Here is an 18,101-nt window from a genome sequence, read left to right as displayed (position 1 = left end):
CTGGGCAGTGATGCTGCTGCCAAGCTGAGCAAACCAAGGGCTGTGGTTTAACTGAGCCAGGCTGGGCTTCCCCATAGCCAAAAAAACAACCAAATCCAAACAACAAACCCATACAAACCCCCAGATAGATCTGGGTTCATCTTTACATGTAAAAATCTTGGATTCATTTAGGGTGGAAAAGCCCTCTGAGATTATCCAGCCCAACCATTCCCCAGCACTGCCAAGGCCACCACTGACCATGTCCCCAAGTGCCACATCCACACAGTGTTTGAACATTTCCAGGGACAGTGAGTCCACCACTGCCCTGGGCAGCCTGTTCCATTACCTGAAAACCCTTTCTGTGAAGATTTTTTCCCTGATGTCCCACCCAAACCTCCCCTTGCCCAGCCTGAGGCTGTTCCCTCTCCTCCTGTCCCTGTTCCCTGGAGCACAGCCTGACCCCCCTGGCTGTCCCCTCCTGTCAGCAGCTGTGCAGAGCCACAAGGTCCCCCTGATCCCCCTTTGCTCCAGGCTGAGCTCCTTTCCCAGCTCCCTCAGCCTCTCCTGGTGCTCCAAACCCTTTCCCAGCTCCATTCCCTTCCACAGAAATGCTCCAGCTCCTCAGTGTCCGTCTTGGAGTGAGTGGCCCAATACACATTTATATATAAATAAATATACATACACACATATATATATTAAAATTCAGGCATTGGGATCTTCAGAGATCTTAAAAAACTCAGTACATCCTATGTAGAATATGACATCCTTGCAATATTCCAGCTAAATAAATGCAACACCTCCTTCCTGGGGAGTAGATTGCTGCTTGTGAGATTTTTGGTCATCTCTGTGTATCCTGGAAATTTTTGTGCAGGCACACCCAGAGTACATGTAATTAAAAATAGTCACAGTTACAGAAAAATAATCAAATGGTTTATGAGAAATTAGGACTTAAAAATGGATTTTTATTTTCATTTATCCTCCTGCTAGCATCCAAACCTATGGTTCAGTGAGGAGACAGAGCCATAAAGATAATTTAATATGACCTCCTGGAAATGCAGACCAAAGAACCTTTTTTTTTTTTTTTAATAATTTCTGCATGAAATATTTCAGAAAAAGAAAATAATAGATCAAACACATCCTTCTGGCAGAGTCATTACCTCTGAATATTCTAAGAGTCTTTAGAAACATTACTTTATCTCTCTCTCTCTCTCTTCCTTGTGTTTAATTTTTAGTGAGCTGGGATAAAGCAGGTAAGTACAAACATTTCACATTCTGATTCCACTCTTTTCAAGCCCATTATTATTCAGGAGTTACCAAACATTGGAACTTTGAAATTTTGCCCAAAGGGAGAGGATAAGATTGGGTAGCAACTACTCACCTATGACACCTCACCTAAGATTATCAAAACAAGGAAACATTCCTCAAGCAATTAAATATTTATTCCTTTAAAGGTATAACTAGAGCACGAAAATACATCTCTACCTCCCACAGCTTTTATCAAGCTGTCAAGTTCTCCATAACTCGGTGTTAACTGAGTCATAAAGGGAAAAATATCTAAAGCAGGAGAAATGTGTGAACCTTTGCTTGAGGATGCACTTGGTCATTCAGTGAGAAACCAGGAAAAAATCCTGGTTATTCCTGATCTCTGCAGGTGCAACTCAGCAGCAAGAGCAGGGAATGCTCAGCTTCCAAACAGGAGCTTGAATTCCATGCCAAGATGCCATGGGATCATGTGGCTGATTTTGGACAACTTCAGCCCTGACCTTTCCATCCTGGACAAACTCCTGATGAACTCTCAACCAAAAAAAAAAAAAAAAAAATCCTTTGTGTCTCTTCCAGCTTCCTTCCTTCTCCACTGACATATTCATCATTTTACAAATTAACTGAACAGCCCAGTTTGGTCTGAGAGGTTGTTTCCTGAGCTTTTATTAAAAGAGTGAAAGGAGATACTTTGCCTTATTTCTATCATAACCCTTTAATTCAGATTCATACCAGGGGTTCAATTAAAAAACTAAAATACTCAGTTTTTGCTTGAAAATCCCACTGAAATCTGCATTCTTATATGCAGAAATGTCATTTTAAGCCTATAAATATCCATCCTCTGTATTAAACCCGAGTTTCACAGAGACACAGGAACCTTGCTTTGGCCAGCTTTCATGGAGATACAGAACAAAGATCCAGATATAAAAATATCCACACAGTATTTCTGTGTTTGTGGGATTGTTTCCCACTGCATCTGCCCACCTTGGTCCACATCTTTTTAAGGTTTAAAAACTGAACTATTGATCAGCATTTCACACTCTGAGGGAAATACTGGATCAAAATGAATCTCTGCAGATGCTTTATCCCTTTCTCCCTTATTATCAATGCAATTGTTCAACTTTAAACATATGAAAACTATCATTCATATTGAGCCAAGCACTTTAACTCATTTATAAATTTAATAATGAGATTGAGAACCCTGGGAATTAAGGATTAAAAAGTGCCATGTCTGAGTAATGTATTAAGTTATTTTTCTACATTCCAAACCTCTATTCCTTTGTAGTAATGTCCTGCTCAGCAGCTCCTTGACCACTGGCTTCTTGACCTAAAATACATATTTAGCTACTTTAACTCTCCACTTTTGGATTCTTAATTTAACAAATAAACCAGTAAGGGGAAAAAAATATTCCTAGGAATATTATTTTAAAAGTTTTCTACAGACTTTCTGTTTTCTCAGACTTTAATTCAGGATGTGTTCTTGCTGAAACAGTAAATTATAAATGGAAATATTTTCATAGCTGTTTTCCCCTAGTTTATTAAAATGGGAAAGCCAAAATCGGAAGTTTATTAAATGGGAACTTTATTAAATGGCAAATTTATTACAATGGGAAGCCAAACTCATTTCTCTAACCTTCTTCTCATGGCCACAGGTGAAAAGCTACAGGCATTTCTCACTGGCTTGGTTAACTTGGGTGTCTAATTCTCAGAGAGAAAATACAATGCCTGCCATATGAATAATGAGTGACCACAAAATTTAAAACCACACTAGAAACTGTCCCCAGCTCAAGAAAGCCTCTGAATTTCAAGCTGGTCTTCAAAACAGTCATATTCTGTCTATGTATCTGCTGTAAGCAAATAATTATTTAACAATAACGAAATTCTGTCATCAAGAAATATATAAATTTAATTGCTTCTCTTGCATTGTAGGTACAATTGGAAGAGGAAATTTTTCAGGTTGTAGGAAGATGTGATACCCACACATTTTGGTTGAGAACCAAGGTGATAGTCATGAGAAAAAAAGAGATGCAGGTTTCTGAGCAAAGGTGTGGAGCTCCAGCTGGTGACAGGAGTTCCCTTTTTACAATGGAGCACTGGCTCTAGAGAACATTTCTGAAATCTACATTCTTTTTTTATGCCTACTCTTTATATTACATGCAAAATTCTTCTAGATCTGTAAGATCTGCAAGATTTCAAGATGGAAAATCTTTGGGATGAAATCTTGATTGGTGCAATTAATGAAATTATCGTTGTGGCAATTGTGACATTGTGAAAATGACTTCCACAGTTAGCTTATGATTTTTTTTCTAAATATTGAACTTGCTGTTGCGTAGTTCACTGTGTCACTCCAAATTTTTGAGTTCTAAGGCCTGGTGATTACTTTTTACTTACTTAGAAATTTCACACAATCACAGAATGGTTTGTGTTGGAAGGGACCTTAAACACCATCTAGTTCAAAACTGGAGATGCCTTACCTGATTTAGTCTCTCCTTGAACAACAGCAATTCCAGATTTTGTAATGCTTTTCATGAATCCATGTACTTTTCCATCTTAAGCTATCATTGTTTTGGAAGAGTTGATAAAAACATGAACTATTCAAACACAGGCACCCAAAATTTTCCTTTCAGACCTGTCCTCATCCTGTTGGTTTTACTACACGAGCTGGGCAGTGAATTGGCTCATTCTGCTTGGTTCTTGGCTCATTTTTTCATGTGTATTACTTTATCATTTATCAACACTTACTTTTATTGCAGGACCATAAAGATATTTAGAGCATAGTTGGACAGAAGGCAAATAATCCATCCAAAAGTAAGATTCTAATGGCCATGGCTTTTTCTGGATTTTTTGCTCATTGACTGATTTTCCTGAAGATTTCACAGACAAAGTTGCTATTTTGACTGACTGACTGGTATCAGATTCCTTTCACTATGATCTTTATCCATGGAGACTCCACATGTTCATGGATCACATTTGTCTATTTGCTTTCTTCAAAGCTTTTCCAAGTTTGAGATGCTTTTTATAGCAACAGCAAAATTGTAAAGCAACCATTGAGTTAATCCATCAGAGTTTTAGAACAAAACATTTCAGAAGAAGTTGTATTACTTTATTCATGGCTAATTGCCTATTTTCTTTTTTCATGCAGCATTTTTACTTGTCTGTTATCTGCTGGTTTTGTCTTTAAATTCTGTATCTTTTGTCTCTGTAATCTCATCTGTAGAGATCCCAATTACTTTTAGGGGGTTTATTGTTGCCACAAGCAATGCCATCCTACATCAGACTCCAGGACTTTATAGGGAAAGCTCTGCAAGGACTTCCCCATATCTCAGATATTTTGGTCATGTCTACACTCTCCAGTTCTTATTGGGGAGCTGCTTTTATTACCCAGCACAACCAAACAAAGCAAAAATAGTAATTTCCTAAAAGCCCTCTGAGAGTACATTTCTTTACATAGACTGTGTAGGAGGGCAATAGAACAAAATTTGGTGCAATTTTAGCAATAGCAATTGCTATTCTGAGGGATAATCAGCGTGTTTGAGACATCCAAACATCTCTCAACAGCTCTGCATGGGTTACATGTGTCACTATTGGTGTAAATAGTGTTTATCACACTGTTTCAAATCCCCTCTGAGGTCATGAATGTTCCTTTAACTTGACAGTATTTAATTATAAGGAAAATTAATAGATGCTCATTATTTTATATATACCAAGCCTTTTTGATAATGACAATACAGGCTCTGTAGTTGAGCAACTGTTTGGGTTAAAAGGGAATAAAAGTAGATATTTATGCAGTGGACTTTATACAAGTCTGTAAAGTGTGGCACAATGGATGATTTCCAAGGTTCTGAAGTGCCAATCCAACAGGCTTAATAAATTGAATTATCATTATGATTGTTCTGAGGTGTTGTATTTAAACAAATAATTTCAACCCACATGACACATATGTCTCATATAAATTGAGGCTTTAAAGTGTCTCAAATTCAAACTCTGGGTTTGACCCACTGACCATTTTTGGCTTATTCTGGTTATTAAAAAGGAAGAGAAAATTCACAAAAAAATTAAAAGGAAGAAAACAAAAAAAAAGTAAGCACAAGGCAGAATTAGCAACTCTATACATCAACTATGATTCAGGAGATATCTGTGCATGAAAGGAGACGAGGCAGGTTGAGGATTCCAAGGTTAAATGAGTTTATTGAGTTAGTGGTTACAATGGTATGTCAGATACCTGTAATCCAAGCTACACCTACATATTTGCCTCTAAATTCTCACACTGTCAGTTTCCGTGTCTCTAAACATTCCACCACCAGGTCTTCTATTACTAATATTATAATAATAATCAGAATAATAATCATAATATAAAAGGCAATGTCAATCACCATATTGTGCTTCATACTCCACCATAAGGAATTCAATTGGCAAAAGTAAACCTCTGGTCATATTAATGGGATTAATTGAAATGTGAGCAATCATAACACTACTAGAATATAAAGAACAAAATCTGATTTAAAAGAAGCATTTTTAAGATGAATTAGTTTGAATCTGTTTTAAAAATTCACATACTATAATGAAGATGACTTAAAAGTTATATCATTTAATTATTGGGCCACACATTGAAGCATATTGGCTAGTACATTTTTGCACTGCAACAGAAGCAATACAAGCTTTATGGTCTACCATTACAATTCCATTTTTTTTTTCCACTTAATATACCTGCCAACCTAATGTTTCTTGCATGCATAAAAATTTCGGGGTTTCAACTTGAATTTATAATTTATTCCACACGTATAACCCCCATGATGCAAATTCTTTGGCCAATTCAATGCTATAGTTTCGTTTAAAAAGGAAGCCTGGAGTTAAGTCCACTTAACATCAGAAGGCAACGCCCTGAATTTTGGGCACTGCAGAGTTTTATTTACTCCAATAGAGTCTCAGGTCGCATGCAAATGGTCACTCTGTCCCCCCACCCCATGCCAGACGCACACAAGTCGGCAGGTATGCATACAAAAAAGAATATAAAACCCTCCTGGTAAAGCTCAGTGCTTTAGAATGAATCCATAGCTTTAAATTCACTTAAGGCCTGTACAGGGGAAATATGTTTCTTCTGGGACCCTCTCCTCACTCTTGTCTGATATTCCTCTGGTTTTTCTCTCTTTACTAGAGGTTTCTTCTCGGGGGCCTTCATCTTCCAAGACACAACTGGAGAGTTCACTGCAGCAGTACCATAGACCTTCTGGTATTTAGTAGAAGCCACATATGATGCTTTCACTGTAAGGACCACAGCGTTCATCAGATTTTTAGCTGCCTGGATGAGAGAAGTGGCACTGTCCAGCTACGAAGAGAAAACAAAAATGAAATATAGCAAGGTTACTCCAAAACAAAATACAGCAAGGCCATCCCATGGCTGGATCACTGGGCCATTTGCTCACTGAAGCCTGGATCCTCCCAGACCTCATTAGAGATGGAACAAATCCTTTTCCTCGGGGTACCTTGGAGCATCCAGCACTGGCAACATCATGCACTGAACAGTAAAGGTAAGACTGTGGTGCCTCATATTACATTTTTTTATAAGTTAAAGGAAAAACTTCTGTTGTCTCTGGGGTTTTTTTTGTTTTTTGTGGGGTTTTTTTTTTGTTTGTTTGTTTGCTTGGTGTTTTGTTTGTTTGGTTTGCGTTTTTTTCTGTTGTCACTGATTCTTTTTCTACAGTTTAACTCTTCTCTTTTTTAACAAAAATCCCCTCACTTCTCAACTTAAACCTTTAAAATTTTACTGTTACGTTTCAGAAACTGCAAAACAGGTCAACAGGGATTTTTCCCAAGTGTTCCAGTTTGTTCTAATTATTCCTGTTAAGCCCAGGATAACACTCCCCCAATGATGTCTAGGGGAACAGTGTGAGGCCAGCGCTGAGCTTGTTAGAGAATCCCACCTGACAAGATGAAAGGAGGCTCTGAAACCCCTACAGAAATGAAAAGATGAGGCAGTTCACTGCAGGTTTTGGCAGCTCCTGTAATGTGTGAGTTACTCGTGGTCTCAGGGAATGTTACTTCGTGGTTACCAGGCTTTTTTTGTACCTCTGTGCTTCTCCCAGGCACGAGTCTGCCTGAGGTTCCTGGGTCCTTGGGATGTAAGACTTAAGGATTTGCAGAACTTCAAAACACTGGGAGTTCCAGTCAGCAAGCTGCTATCATGCACTGGAGTGAAGCACATGGCCCTGGCCACAATTTGCAAAAGGGTTTCAAGCATATAATGGGATTTCCAAGGCGATGTCTCAATGTTCCACAATGTGAATCAGGCACTTGCCAAACCCAAGTGGATATTCTCAAAGGAGTAGGTCCTAAAAATATGCTCCTAAGGACTGTAGCAAGCCAGGTTATGGCTGATGTTCAATTATCCCTTTCCTAAAATACTGAAAGGAAGAGTGGGAAACCCTTTTTTTGTGATAAAGCCTTTCAGTTACACTCGAAGCTGCTTCAATTATTTCTGTCCTTCCCAGACTGTAGGAATGATTTGGGATGTCGTATTACTTTAACTCTTTGATTCCACCTCACATGTTCAGGAAGTTTTTAGCTATTTTTGAATTAGCACAAATGGCCTATGTCACTCCACTCCAAACCTTTTCTGCTCCCTACTTTGGGAGCATATGATTCTGCAATATAAATGCTAAGCAAGGTAAGCAGGACAAACAGCCATAAAGCAATAACAAAAGCCACACTATACTTCACCTCAAGGACTTTGAATCATTAACAGAAGAGCTCAGGAGAAATCTCCTTCTGAAGTGTCACTGACTGATGTGAACAAAAATAGACATTACAGAAAGCCTGCATTTGAAACCACATTAATCTGTACTTACCTGGGGTTTTTTATTTCCTCTGCTCTGGCCTTAAACTCATTATGGTTCATTAAATACATAAACAGCTACATACAGTGAGGTGAAAACCAAAAAAAAGCATTTTTATGATATTCACGTACGTGGTGCCATTCCCTGAAATGCACAGTTAATTGCCTGCCCCCAGTAAATATTTTTCCTCGGGACTAATTTGTATTTCTGTTAGTAAAAGAAACGAAGTTAAAAGATGGAAAATTACATTACATGGCAGAAACATGGCTGTTCAATAGAGAGTAATGAAATATAATCCAGTCTAGTGTTATTCTATAACCACACTACTGCATGATTTATAAGGCAATCTGTATGTTTGTTGGCAAATAACAGATCACACTCTATTAAATTAGGATATTCTAATTTACTGCAGAGATCTACAATCAAGCATTATTCATTGTTAAATGATTCTTTTTGAAACACTGGTGGATTGATATTGAATATAAAGCGATACTGTCAAATAGTGTTTACTTCATAATCAGTGTGGATAAACTGAGTGGATTGAGCCTCTATTGCACATTCCTGAATGAATTCTGGTTGCTGAAGGCTTCCAACAGCTTCACATTTTCATCATGAAAAACATTACATTCTGGTGGCTGTTTTACATATGTTAAGGAACAGAATGATTAAAGGGAGCATTTTGAAATGAGGGGGCACCTAAATTAGATGCTTAAACCCACACACAGAGTTCAACATGCACCTCTGAACACAGTGATCAGTAATTTTGTGCACTGTATTGATAAGGACAGGCAGAATCTTGCACTTCTTCAGGGTCACATGCAGACTGCAATGACACCTTTTAGGAAACCACATCACATATTTTGATACCATTTTAATTCTCTTCAGTTTCAGCATGCTGTAATAGTAGATAAAAGCTCCCTGTTTGCACCCTTATTAATCACATTTTAAGATGCAGATACTCAGTCTTTGACCTTAATATCCATTTATCTTGTAAAACACTTCCAAGTCTTGGAATCAGAAAAGAGACATAAAACCCCATCACAGGCTGTGAGTGTTCTCCAAAATCTGCTGGTGGCCATTCCATGCATCCAATTTGGCCACCTGAGCACTTGCAGTGATTTTCTTTTCTTGCTTGTACTATGGCTCACCAAAGAATTAGACTGAATGAACATCATTCCAATTAACATTTAGATCTTCCCACACCACCGTGTTGCTCCAGTTTTGAGCTGTGCTTTGCTGCACTGGCACAAAGCTGGAATGAGGCAGCAGTGAATCAAGGCCTGGGTGTGTTAATTCCTCACAAAATCTGGGCACAGAAACAAATGCACTTTTCCAAACGTTAATCATAAAAAATCGTAAGGAGGAAAAATTAACATTTCAAATAAAAGCACCACTAGGAAAAATATTGCACAGTACAGGAGGCAACCTTTACTCCCAAGCAATACCCACAGAATTACAGATATAATAATAGATTTTGGGCCTAACAGCCAACAGAACCTTTGGCTTGCTACACAAAATAATAGTATTCTGCTGCTTAGACCTCTTCACAAATATAAAAATAAAAATCCCTCTCAAACATAAGGATAAAAAATTAAAAAATAAATAATAAAATAAATAAAATCCCTCTCAAACATAAAAGATAAACTTAGGCTACTGTCCCACAAAACTCTAAGAACTGTGAATGCTGAGGAAAATTCAAAATTCATAAAGAACCTAAGAGCAACTGCCCTGGACCTGGTCACTTAGAATAACTAAGGTTGGAAAAGATCTGCCAAGAACATCATTCCAGGGTTTTCTTCCTGCTAGAGAAAATCTTTCAGGTTTTGAGGAGTTTTTGAGCTGCTTATCAGCTGTGCTGCAATTTTCCTGCACTGTCTGCAGACTCTTCCAGAATCTTGTGGCAATCAAGATTTCTTGCTTCTTTTACATATGCACATAATCTAAGTAAAATAGCCAGCAATTGCAATAGCAAAATAGCTGAAGAAATGGGAGAGAATAAAGCTGGAAATTTTTGTCCTGAACAGTAAAGCACTGAAAAGAGATGCTCTCCCTGCATTTCACACCACTGTAATAGGGAACAATTAGACTTTATGTTTTACAAAGGAGAAAATCTAACTTCCAGAGATGTCTTCATATTTATAATAATCAATATCCATAAAAAGAAAGGGAAATTGAGGAAAAAAATCTGTATTTCCAGTGAGCAAGGATATAGAATGGGCAGTTTTAAAAGAGCTAGTTCCTTGAGAATGTTCTATAGCATTACTGTTGATTTTAATAAACCTTGAAAAGTGGGTGAAGACATCAAAAGAATTGTAGATATTTTCTAGTCTCGAAATACTTGAGCAATGCAAATAAAATGACCTGTGAAATGACAGGCCAGCTCAGCTGACAGCACTCCCAAATTTAATGCAATGTCTGTGACAGACTCCAAAAATAGAGGAAAGAAATGCAGTTAATGGTAACCAAAGGCTTGTGTGGGTTAAAATAATTTCCAAGTAACCTACATCATATTTTGGTATGATTAAAGTTTGAATTGCTTAAAATAACGCTGTGGGTATAATTGGATCTTTGAAAGGTCTTTTGCTTAGTAATACATGACAGTTTGATTAGAAACTCAGTTGACACAAAACTAACAAGGTACATACACATAAGGATTCAAGATTCTCTAGCAGCTGCTTCCAGAAGTACATACACACACACAAAAAAAAAAAAAAATCAGTGCTCAACAGTAGGGTCTTGGGGAAACCATTTGGTGGCTTCATATCAATATTTCTATTAAAAATTTAGAATAAAGTCACTCATTTGATGAAATTTGCAGATAACGACTGGGAAAGTGGCAAGTCATACAGAGGGCAAGTGATTGATATCTAATTAGCTGCTAAAAGTCATAAATGTAGATTTTATTTTGTCCAGCTTCATAGCAGATGATACCTAATTATCTAATAAGGAACTTCATTCTCTGCAGGATCCCAGGCAGTCACTCCTTGAGTACACAAAAAGGAGCAGACTGATGAAATAAGTTCAATTATCATATACAGTTTATTTGCTGTCCACAGTTATGGGACACTGAGTCCTCAGTGCAAGAATACTGAGGAACTAACAAAGAATTTAGAGAAACTCAGTAACAAAAAAAATCTTTTATGGGAAAGACTCAGCCAGCTCTGTTTTTCCCACTTCCAAGTGAATGACTAAAAAATGAGTTGCTTGAAATCAGCAAGTACATGGTAACAAAGCTGATTGTATTTCAAGCTCCACAGATTAGAAAAAGATAAACCAAAACCTAATGGCTGAGAGGTGAAGCAGGTTGTTTTAGTTATTAATCACCTGAAATTATTTATTTAGCAGTTATATTAATTAATCTCATGAAAGATTGATTGTATTTCTTGGAATTGTGAAATCAATACTGGATGGTTTTACTTAGTATGTATTAACTATTGGACATTTTTAGTGCACATCAATTCAGGATTCCTGTGCATCACTTATGCAGGAAGACAGTTTAGATGATAACAACAACCCCTACTGACCTTGGAAGGAATTAATACAAAAATTAGTATTAGGAGTTATTGATAAGTAAGAGTTTAGTCTGGTTCACTTTGTACAGGTTGGGAGGAGCAAATGTCATTTATTTTCCATGCTGAAAAAGAACCTGCAGCCCCTCAAATCCTCTTGGCTAAGACTTGATTTGCACACCTTTAGCAGCTGCCTTAGGCACTGCCAAGCCCTTGAGGCTTTCTGTGAATTCTGGGTGCATTCCTTGCTTCTCCTCCCTTCCAATTGAAATTCACACTTTCCTGGACAGGTAGAGCCGCTCTTCTCAAAACCCAAAAGTCAATCAACAGTCTCCAGAGCAAAAAAAGGCTGCATGAAGCAATTATGAATCTGGATGGTAAATCAGGAGTACAGACTTCTCAGACTGTATTCCTATGCAACAGAACCTTTTTCTCTCAGCTGTGCTTAACAGTAAATCCATTCCTATGTACACAAGATGTATGCAAGGAAAGGATCTTATTCATAAAACTATATCTTATGTTTCTGTGGCACATTTCATGCATAAAACATGACTGTTAGAGAGAGCCAATGCAAGCATGGCCTGTTTGCTATTCAGATGCTCTCATCCCAGTGGAAGGAGACATCTGCTATTTATCAGCACTGCTGTGCCATGGCTGAGAGTCTGTTTCAGTCAGTCACTTCAAAATGCTCATTGGGGTTTTTGCTAGCTACAGCCCACTGTGAGAAAACTGCCCTATATACTTGAAAATCACTATTAAAGAAAAGAAGTCTATTTGGAATGTCATGTGGTCACAATGATATAAATGGATCTGTAGCTACACAGAGAAAATTGTATTATACCTGCCTTGTCCTAGCTATTTGTTTTCACATTGGACTGCAATTAACTTACTCCTTTATACCTGCTGAAATATTTAATTCATTCTGGGGGCAGTTGTGTTTTATAGGTGGCCAATCCACTGAATAACCACCCTCATCTGCATTTTTTCAATTACAGGTAAGAAACCCAAGGGATTCCCAAGCCCATTTGGTTGTATTTAACAAAGGCTGCCATGTCCAAGGACAAAAAAACCACAGGAAAATAACAAGAACTCTGGATATCTCCTGTCTTCTATGGACTATTGTCATTTTATAACACATTACCAACTGCTTTATGCTAATTTGCAAAAGCAGAAGCAAACAAAATACTCCCAGAACTGACATTCCCAATAAAAGATAAACAGACATAATGGAGAGGCATTTCTACGTTTGCTTTACTTATTCCAGGTTATTTTAAAAAACAAAAGGATAAAAGACAAAATTATATCCTAATTCATTTGCTTTGAGAAGAACACTTAATGTGAAGCTCGTATTTTAACAACTGAAATGGTAAAATGACAATAAAGACAATTGCAATCACCTGAAAGTTAATGCTACCTGATTATTTTTCTGAAAAAGAATTATTACTGCTTTCTCTCCAGCCTGCAGGTCCCAAAGGTGGAAACTTTTTTTTTTTTTTTAAATTTTTTATAATTAGTTTTTTCTATTCAACAAATGTATTACAGTCAATAAACTATTTCTTCAATACTATTGCTCTAAAACAAAAATTACCATTTTTCTTGTAGTTACCAAATATAACATAGGTTACTTCCTCAGTGTTTAACATTTAATTAATATCTTCTTGCATTCCTTTTAGAATTTAATGGGGAAATTACTTTGACCAGTAACAAAAAATCTCTCAGAAATGCTGAACTTTCTTTTTCTGCTCATTATCTGGCATTTCACAAGAGGAAAAAGATGCCAAACCACCACAATTCTTACCAGACACCAGAAAAACTGTAAGGACAAGCAATCCTATATAACATTGAATTTTTAAAATTCAATTGCTTTAGCAGTCTGTTTTATGCTACAACACTGCCTCAGAACTTTCAGGCCTGTTGCTGAATTAAGGTATTTGACAAATATGCCAAAATAGGTCATTTTTGACAAAAATGCCAAATATGCCAGATGCCAAATGCCAAAATATCTGGAAAAATTCTACTGGACAAGGAAGAAATCCTCAGTGAATAAAGTTATAGGAGTTTCGTAGATGGGAACAGAGTTTCACTCCCCAAATCTGGGTGTTTGTACAACACATTTCTTTGCTAAGGTTGAATGTAGAGGAAGAAACACTTTCTACACCAACCTACAATTGAGAAACATGGGAATGAGTCTTCTGCCACCATGGCTCGAGGGTTTTTTCCTTCCAAATCTTCCTCATTCTGCACAGAATTTATGTCTGGAGGATGATGCCATTGGTGGAATGTTCAGACAAATAGCAGGATTGTCTAATGGTCATCAGAATTCCAACACGACCTGAAGGAAACTCAGCAAAACCACATTTACAGCTTCAAAACCATTCTGCCCCATGGAATGCTCTGCTCTGAGTTCTTGGATGAGTAACAGGAAACAGAATTTTGTATGACTTATTTAAACCTATTATTCAACAAGATAAAACTTCTTCAACAAGATGAAGTCCAAACTCTATCTGACAGGAGAGAAAAACTCTAACAATAAATAAAACTTTTTTAAATTGCCAGGAGGCTGAAGAAAATTAGGGTAGGAAGTCTGTCAAAACTCAGTATAAAGGCAAATACAAAAGCAATTTACACTAATTTACAAAAGGATTCACATGCCAGAAGTCTACCCAAGACAGAACATTGTCTGAACCCGAGGTCACAGACAGAAAAGCATGGACAGGCCTCTGTCAAAAGCATCAGAACAGAATTCCATTACCATATCCAATTGCAGTTAAATCTGAAAAAAAAAAAGGAAATATAGTATATCCAACTAGTCTGTAATCTCCCTCCTCCCAACATGAGTTGTGCCTTGTTTGTAATCTGAAGATAGAAAGACATTTTAAAAGCCCAAAATAATCTAGTGCTCTTTCAAGCTGAGTTTTAGAAGCAAATGTTTTGTTCTTTATCTAGAGAACAGCTACAATAACAAGAAAAAACCATGTCTTTCTAACACTCTTACCTGAAAGGAGTCCAAATCATGTCTGCTTGGCTGGAAATTGTACTCAGTGATAAAATGCAGGAGACTTTGGATACGAAAAAAACCAATAAAGCACAGAAACACTCTATGCTTTACACAAGAATGTGTTATCTCCTGCTATTGCTCCTGACTTTGTCACAAAGAAAACAAAACAAAAAGCAGCACAAAGCAGGATTTAAGACTGCAATGCCAAGAAATGTGCTATTTCCCCAAATTCTTTTTTAATTTGTACAAGTGTAAGAGCTGTATCTGTATGGGATTTATCTCCATGTCTTCAGCTGGGAGGATTTGCCACTTTTTTGAGGCAAATCTGCTCCTTCAGCTACTTCCCTATCTCTAAAGTCATGCTTTCCAGATCAGCCCAGGGACACTGTGAAGATAGGTGCTCCCCTGGCACAGATGGCTTTGCTCAGGAAAGGGCTTGGAAACAATGCATCAAACATATCAGAGAAAATAAAATAAAATAAAATAAAATAAAATAAAATAAATAAAATAAAATCCTGTTGTCGAATGGAAGATGATACCAAGACAGCTATTCCTGGCTTCCTAACGTTTGCCTGCTGCTCTTCATGCATATTTTATGTCTTGTAGAAGCTGATAAAGGCTTCGATCATTCAAGATATTGATCATTTCTGAGGTGCTAAAAGGCTTTTGCTTCCTTGGAGTTGGGAGTCCTTCCAGTATTGCTCAGCTTAATCAGTGAAAATATTCCTTTCTCTGATTCCCTGAGCACCTTCCAGGACTTTACAGCAGTACGCAATGAAACGAAATGAAAAAGAAAACAAAATCAAATCTCCACAACAGTCTTCAAAGGAGAGTCCCATTTCAGCTTTTCAGAAAAGTGCCAGCACTGACAGAGCTGGTTTAATCACATATAGCAAATAATTTGTAATGGAAATTCTATAAATTTCTACCAAATAAATTATTCATAATTAACTGTTCTATTTATTTCACCAACTCAATCAAATGGTTAAATAACATTCAGTAAGGAAAAAGAGTTCCTTGCTAGAAGGATTTTTTCCCTGGTCAATTACTGAACACACAATTAGTAAATGCATCTGTTCATTACAGTTTTAACTTGAGCTAACACTTAATGTCATTAAAAAACATTAAAACAGGTAAAAATTACCTGTTCTTACTTACTGCAAGCAAAGGAAATCAGAGCAAAACAGAAACACTTGTAAAGACTGCTGTAATTCACAGGGAAAGAACAAGCAAAGATGACAGCAAATTGAGATTAAATTGGAATGAATAAAATCTTGCTCTGCATTCTAAAGGCTCATTTTTATTACTCATGTTTTATTGTGCAAATATTCTTTTATGATGAAGAGAGCCTTTTGAGGTCATTTAGTGCAATGTTCTGTTGAAAATTTGAATCACATGAGGTTGTTCTGGATTTTGCTCAAATTCAGAGTATGCCCAAGGATGGATAATCTCCCACATCTCTGGGCTAGAGAACTCACCCTGCACTTCAATTTCACTTCCCTTGACTTAAAACTCTCTTTAACTTGTATCTAATTGGTATTTCCCATGTTAAAACTTGTTCACTGACCCTTTTCCTGTCCCTGAGACCATGAACCTCTGACAGGTCTGGATCTGGTTCTTCTTAAATCCTCCTTGCAGGTTGTTGTAGACAACAATATCTCCTCTGAGCCTTCTCTGTATACATGCACATGTATCTAAGAGAGCTGTGTAGATATTGTTGGCAATCTCATTTTCTCAGCTACAAGAGCATGTGTCTTATTCAAAGGAAAAAAACTTGGTAACTGTAGAAAGGGAGGAAAGAAGATCATCCATTTCTGACAATTTTTTAATTGTCAAATTAAAATTTTTTAAAAATTTAAAAAACTTTAATTTTTTAAAAAACTTTAAAAGTTCAAATTTTTTAAGTCCTGTACTACTCTTTTCATAGATTACTTATGTTAGGGATTCCCAATTTACTTGGAACAGACTTGGAGTCTCTTTTCTTTTGCAATTCAGTACTTTAGGTAGCATTTTTCCTGAGCAACAAATGCAGAGGTACTTGTAGCCTCAATGATTCAAATAATCCAAATGGTTTCATTTCACCTCATGACAACCATTCCTACACAAAGCAAATTAATTCAACCACATCTCCAAGTCTTACCACTAATCCAGAATTTACGTAAAGGAGGTGAAGGTATAGACTTCAGAAGAATGGTGAAATGAAAAAGTGTTTGCAGTGGCTCTTTTTTTATGAAGTTCTTATTTAAATAGTGCACATTAGTCATGATTACCTACAGACTTGACTGCACTTAGCTGGCATCACAAAAATTCAAACTGAATGCCTTTAAATATTAGTCATGATCCACCATGGCTGGTGTCACTTGAACTCCCAGAATTTTTTGAGATCACTCTGACTGAACAATTTCTCTAGGAATGAAGGCAGCAAAAACAAAGCTGTTCCTAAAACCCGCTGATTTGGTGTTGTTTGGTGACCTAGTCCAAGTTTTCAGAGCTTCCATTTCTATAAATTAAGTCACGCCCTGCACTCAACCCACCTAATTCCAGGTGCTGCACCAGAAGATTCCACATTCCTTTTGTTCTTGGTGAAGAAGACCAGGTACCATAGAGAACTCAAGATCTTTCATGGATTCTGTCTCTACAGAGATGGGCCAGAGCACTTCAGCTTTAAAACTCTGTTTAGAGATCCTAAATTGCATTAGAATCCTAAAGATAGTGCAGTGAATCTGGGCAGATGCTCAACATCTGCAAAAAAACCTGTCCTTGGATTTGACCCAGTAGTCACAGAATTCAAACAACCTAAGGACTGGTTTTGAGACTGTTTTGCCTAATTTTTCTCTTTTGGTCCCCAAAGTGTCAAATGGGTGAAACCCACAGATTAAAAAAATTACAAATCTCTCTGATCTCCAGAAACTAATGAGATTAGAGCATAGAAAATGTGACTTTATATAGAGAAATGCTCCTTAATAAACAATTTAAGTATTTCTGCTCAGAAAAAAAAATTAGGCAGCAGCTGAGTTCACAGAAAGTTGACATCACTTACACACCAACATAAATTCTCAAAAGAACTCCAAGGCTAAACTTTCTGACTCTTACACTTGGCTTAATTTCCTGTCATGCCTCTGTATTTTCTTAAGGTATCACTAACCTCAGCAGTTGTCAGTGTCTAGCTGAAACAAGAGTAGCTGCCCTCTAGAAATGGCTCTGGAGTTCCACAGAAAGGAAGCCTGGAGTGAACATCTCAGATGCAGATGTTTACACTTGGCTGGATGAATCCCTCTTCACACAGCAAAAAGAGATGACAGCAAAAACCTCTTCATAATCCAATTAAAATCTTTCTGAATAATAAAATAATCAGTTTCCATTACACCAGAGACCTACTCTCATCTTTTTGCACAGCTTGAGTTTGGTAGCCTCCCACTGCTACTGCAAGATTTCTTTCTATCATTTTCAAACCATACTTAACTTGGGTGAAGTCTTTCTCCTGTTGTTTTTTTTTTTTTTGGAGGGGAACAGTGTTTGTGG

The 18,101-nt window shown here is 37.1% G+C and overlaps 1 protein-coding gene across 2 annotated transcripts in view; it reads right to left on the bottom strand.

Annotated features, from left to right (window-relative positions):
- Positions 1 to 5,400: 5,400 nt before the first annotated feature.
- The window catches only part of CTNNA2 (catenin alpha 2), a 448,404-nt gene continuing 435,703 nt past the window's right edge, over positions 5,401 to 18,101 (bottom strand). For both annotated transcript variants that reach the window (XM_085059503.1, XM_085059504.1), the window contains one exon: positions 5,401 to 6,565. In XM_085059503.1, the coding sequence (XP_084915629.1) occupies positions 6,278 to 6,565 (288 nt within the window). In that variant the 3' untranslated portion in view covers positions 5,401 to 6,277. The remainder of the gene's footprint in view (positions 6,566 to 18,101) is intronic.

This window comes from Lichenostomus cassidix, chromosome 4, assembly GCF_008360975.1.
Source record: "Lichenostomus cassidix isolate B80296 chromosome 4, HeHo_3.0, whole genome shotgun sequence".
Classification (NCBI taxonomy): Eukaryota; Metazoa; Chordata; class Aves; order Passeriformes; family Meliphagidae; genus Lichenostomus; species Lichenostomus cassidix.
The sequence above is the reverse complement of the archived record's forward strand: the minus strand, read 5'-3'. Positions and strand labels throughout refer to the sequence as shown.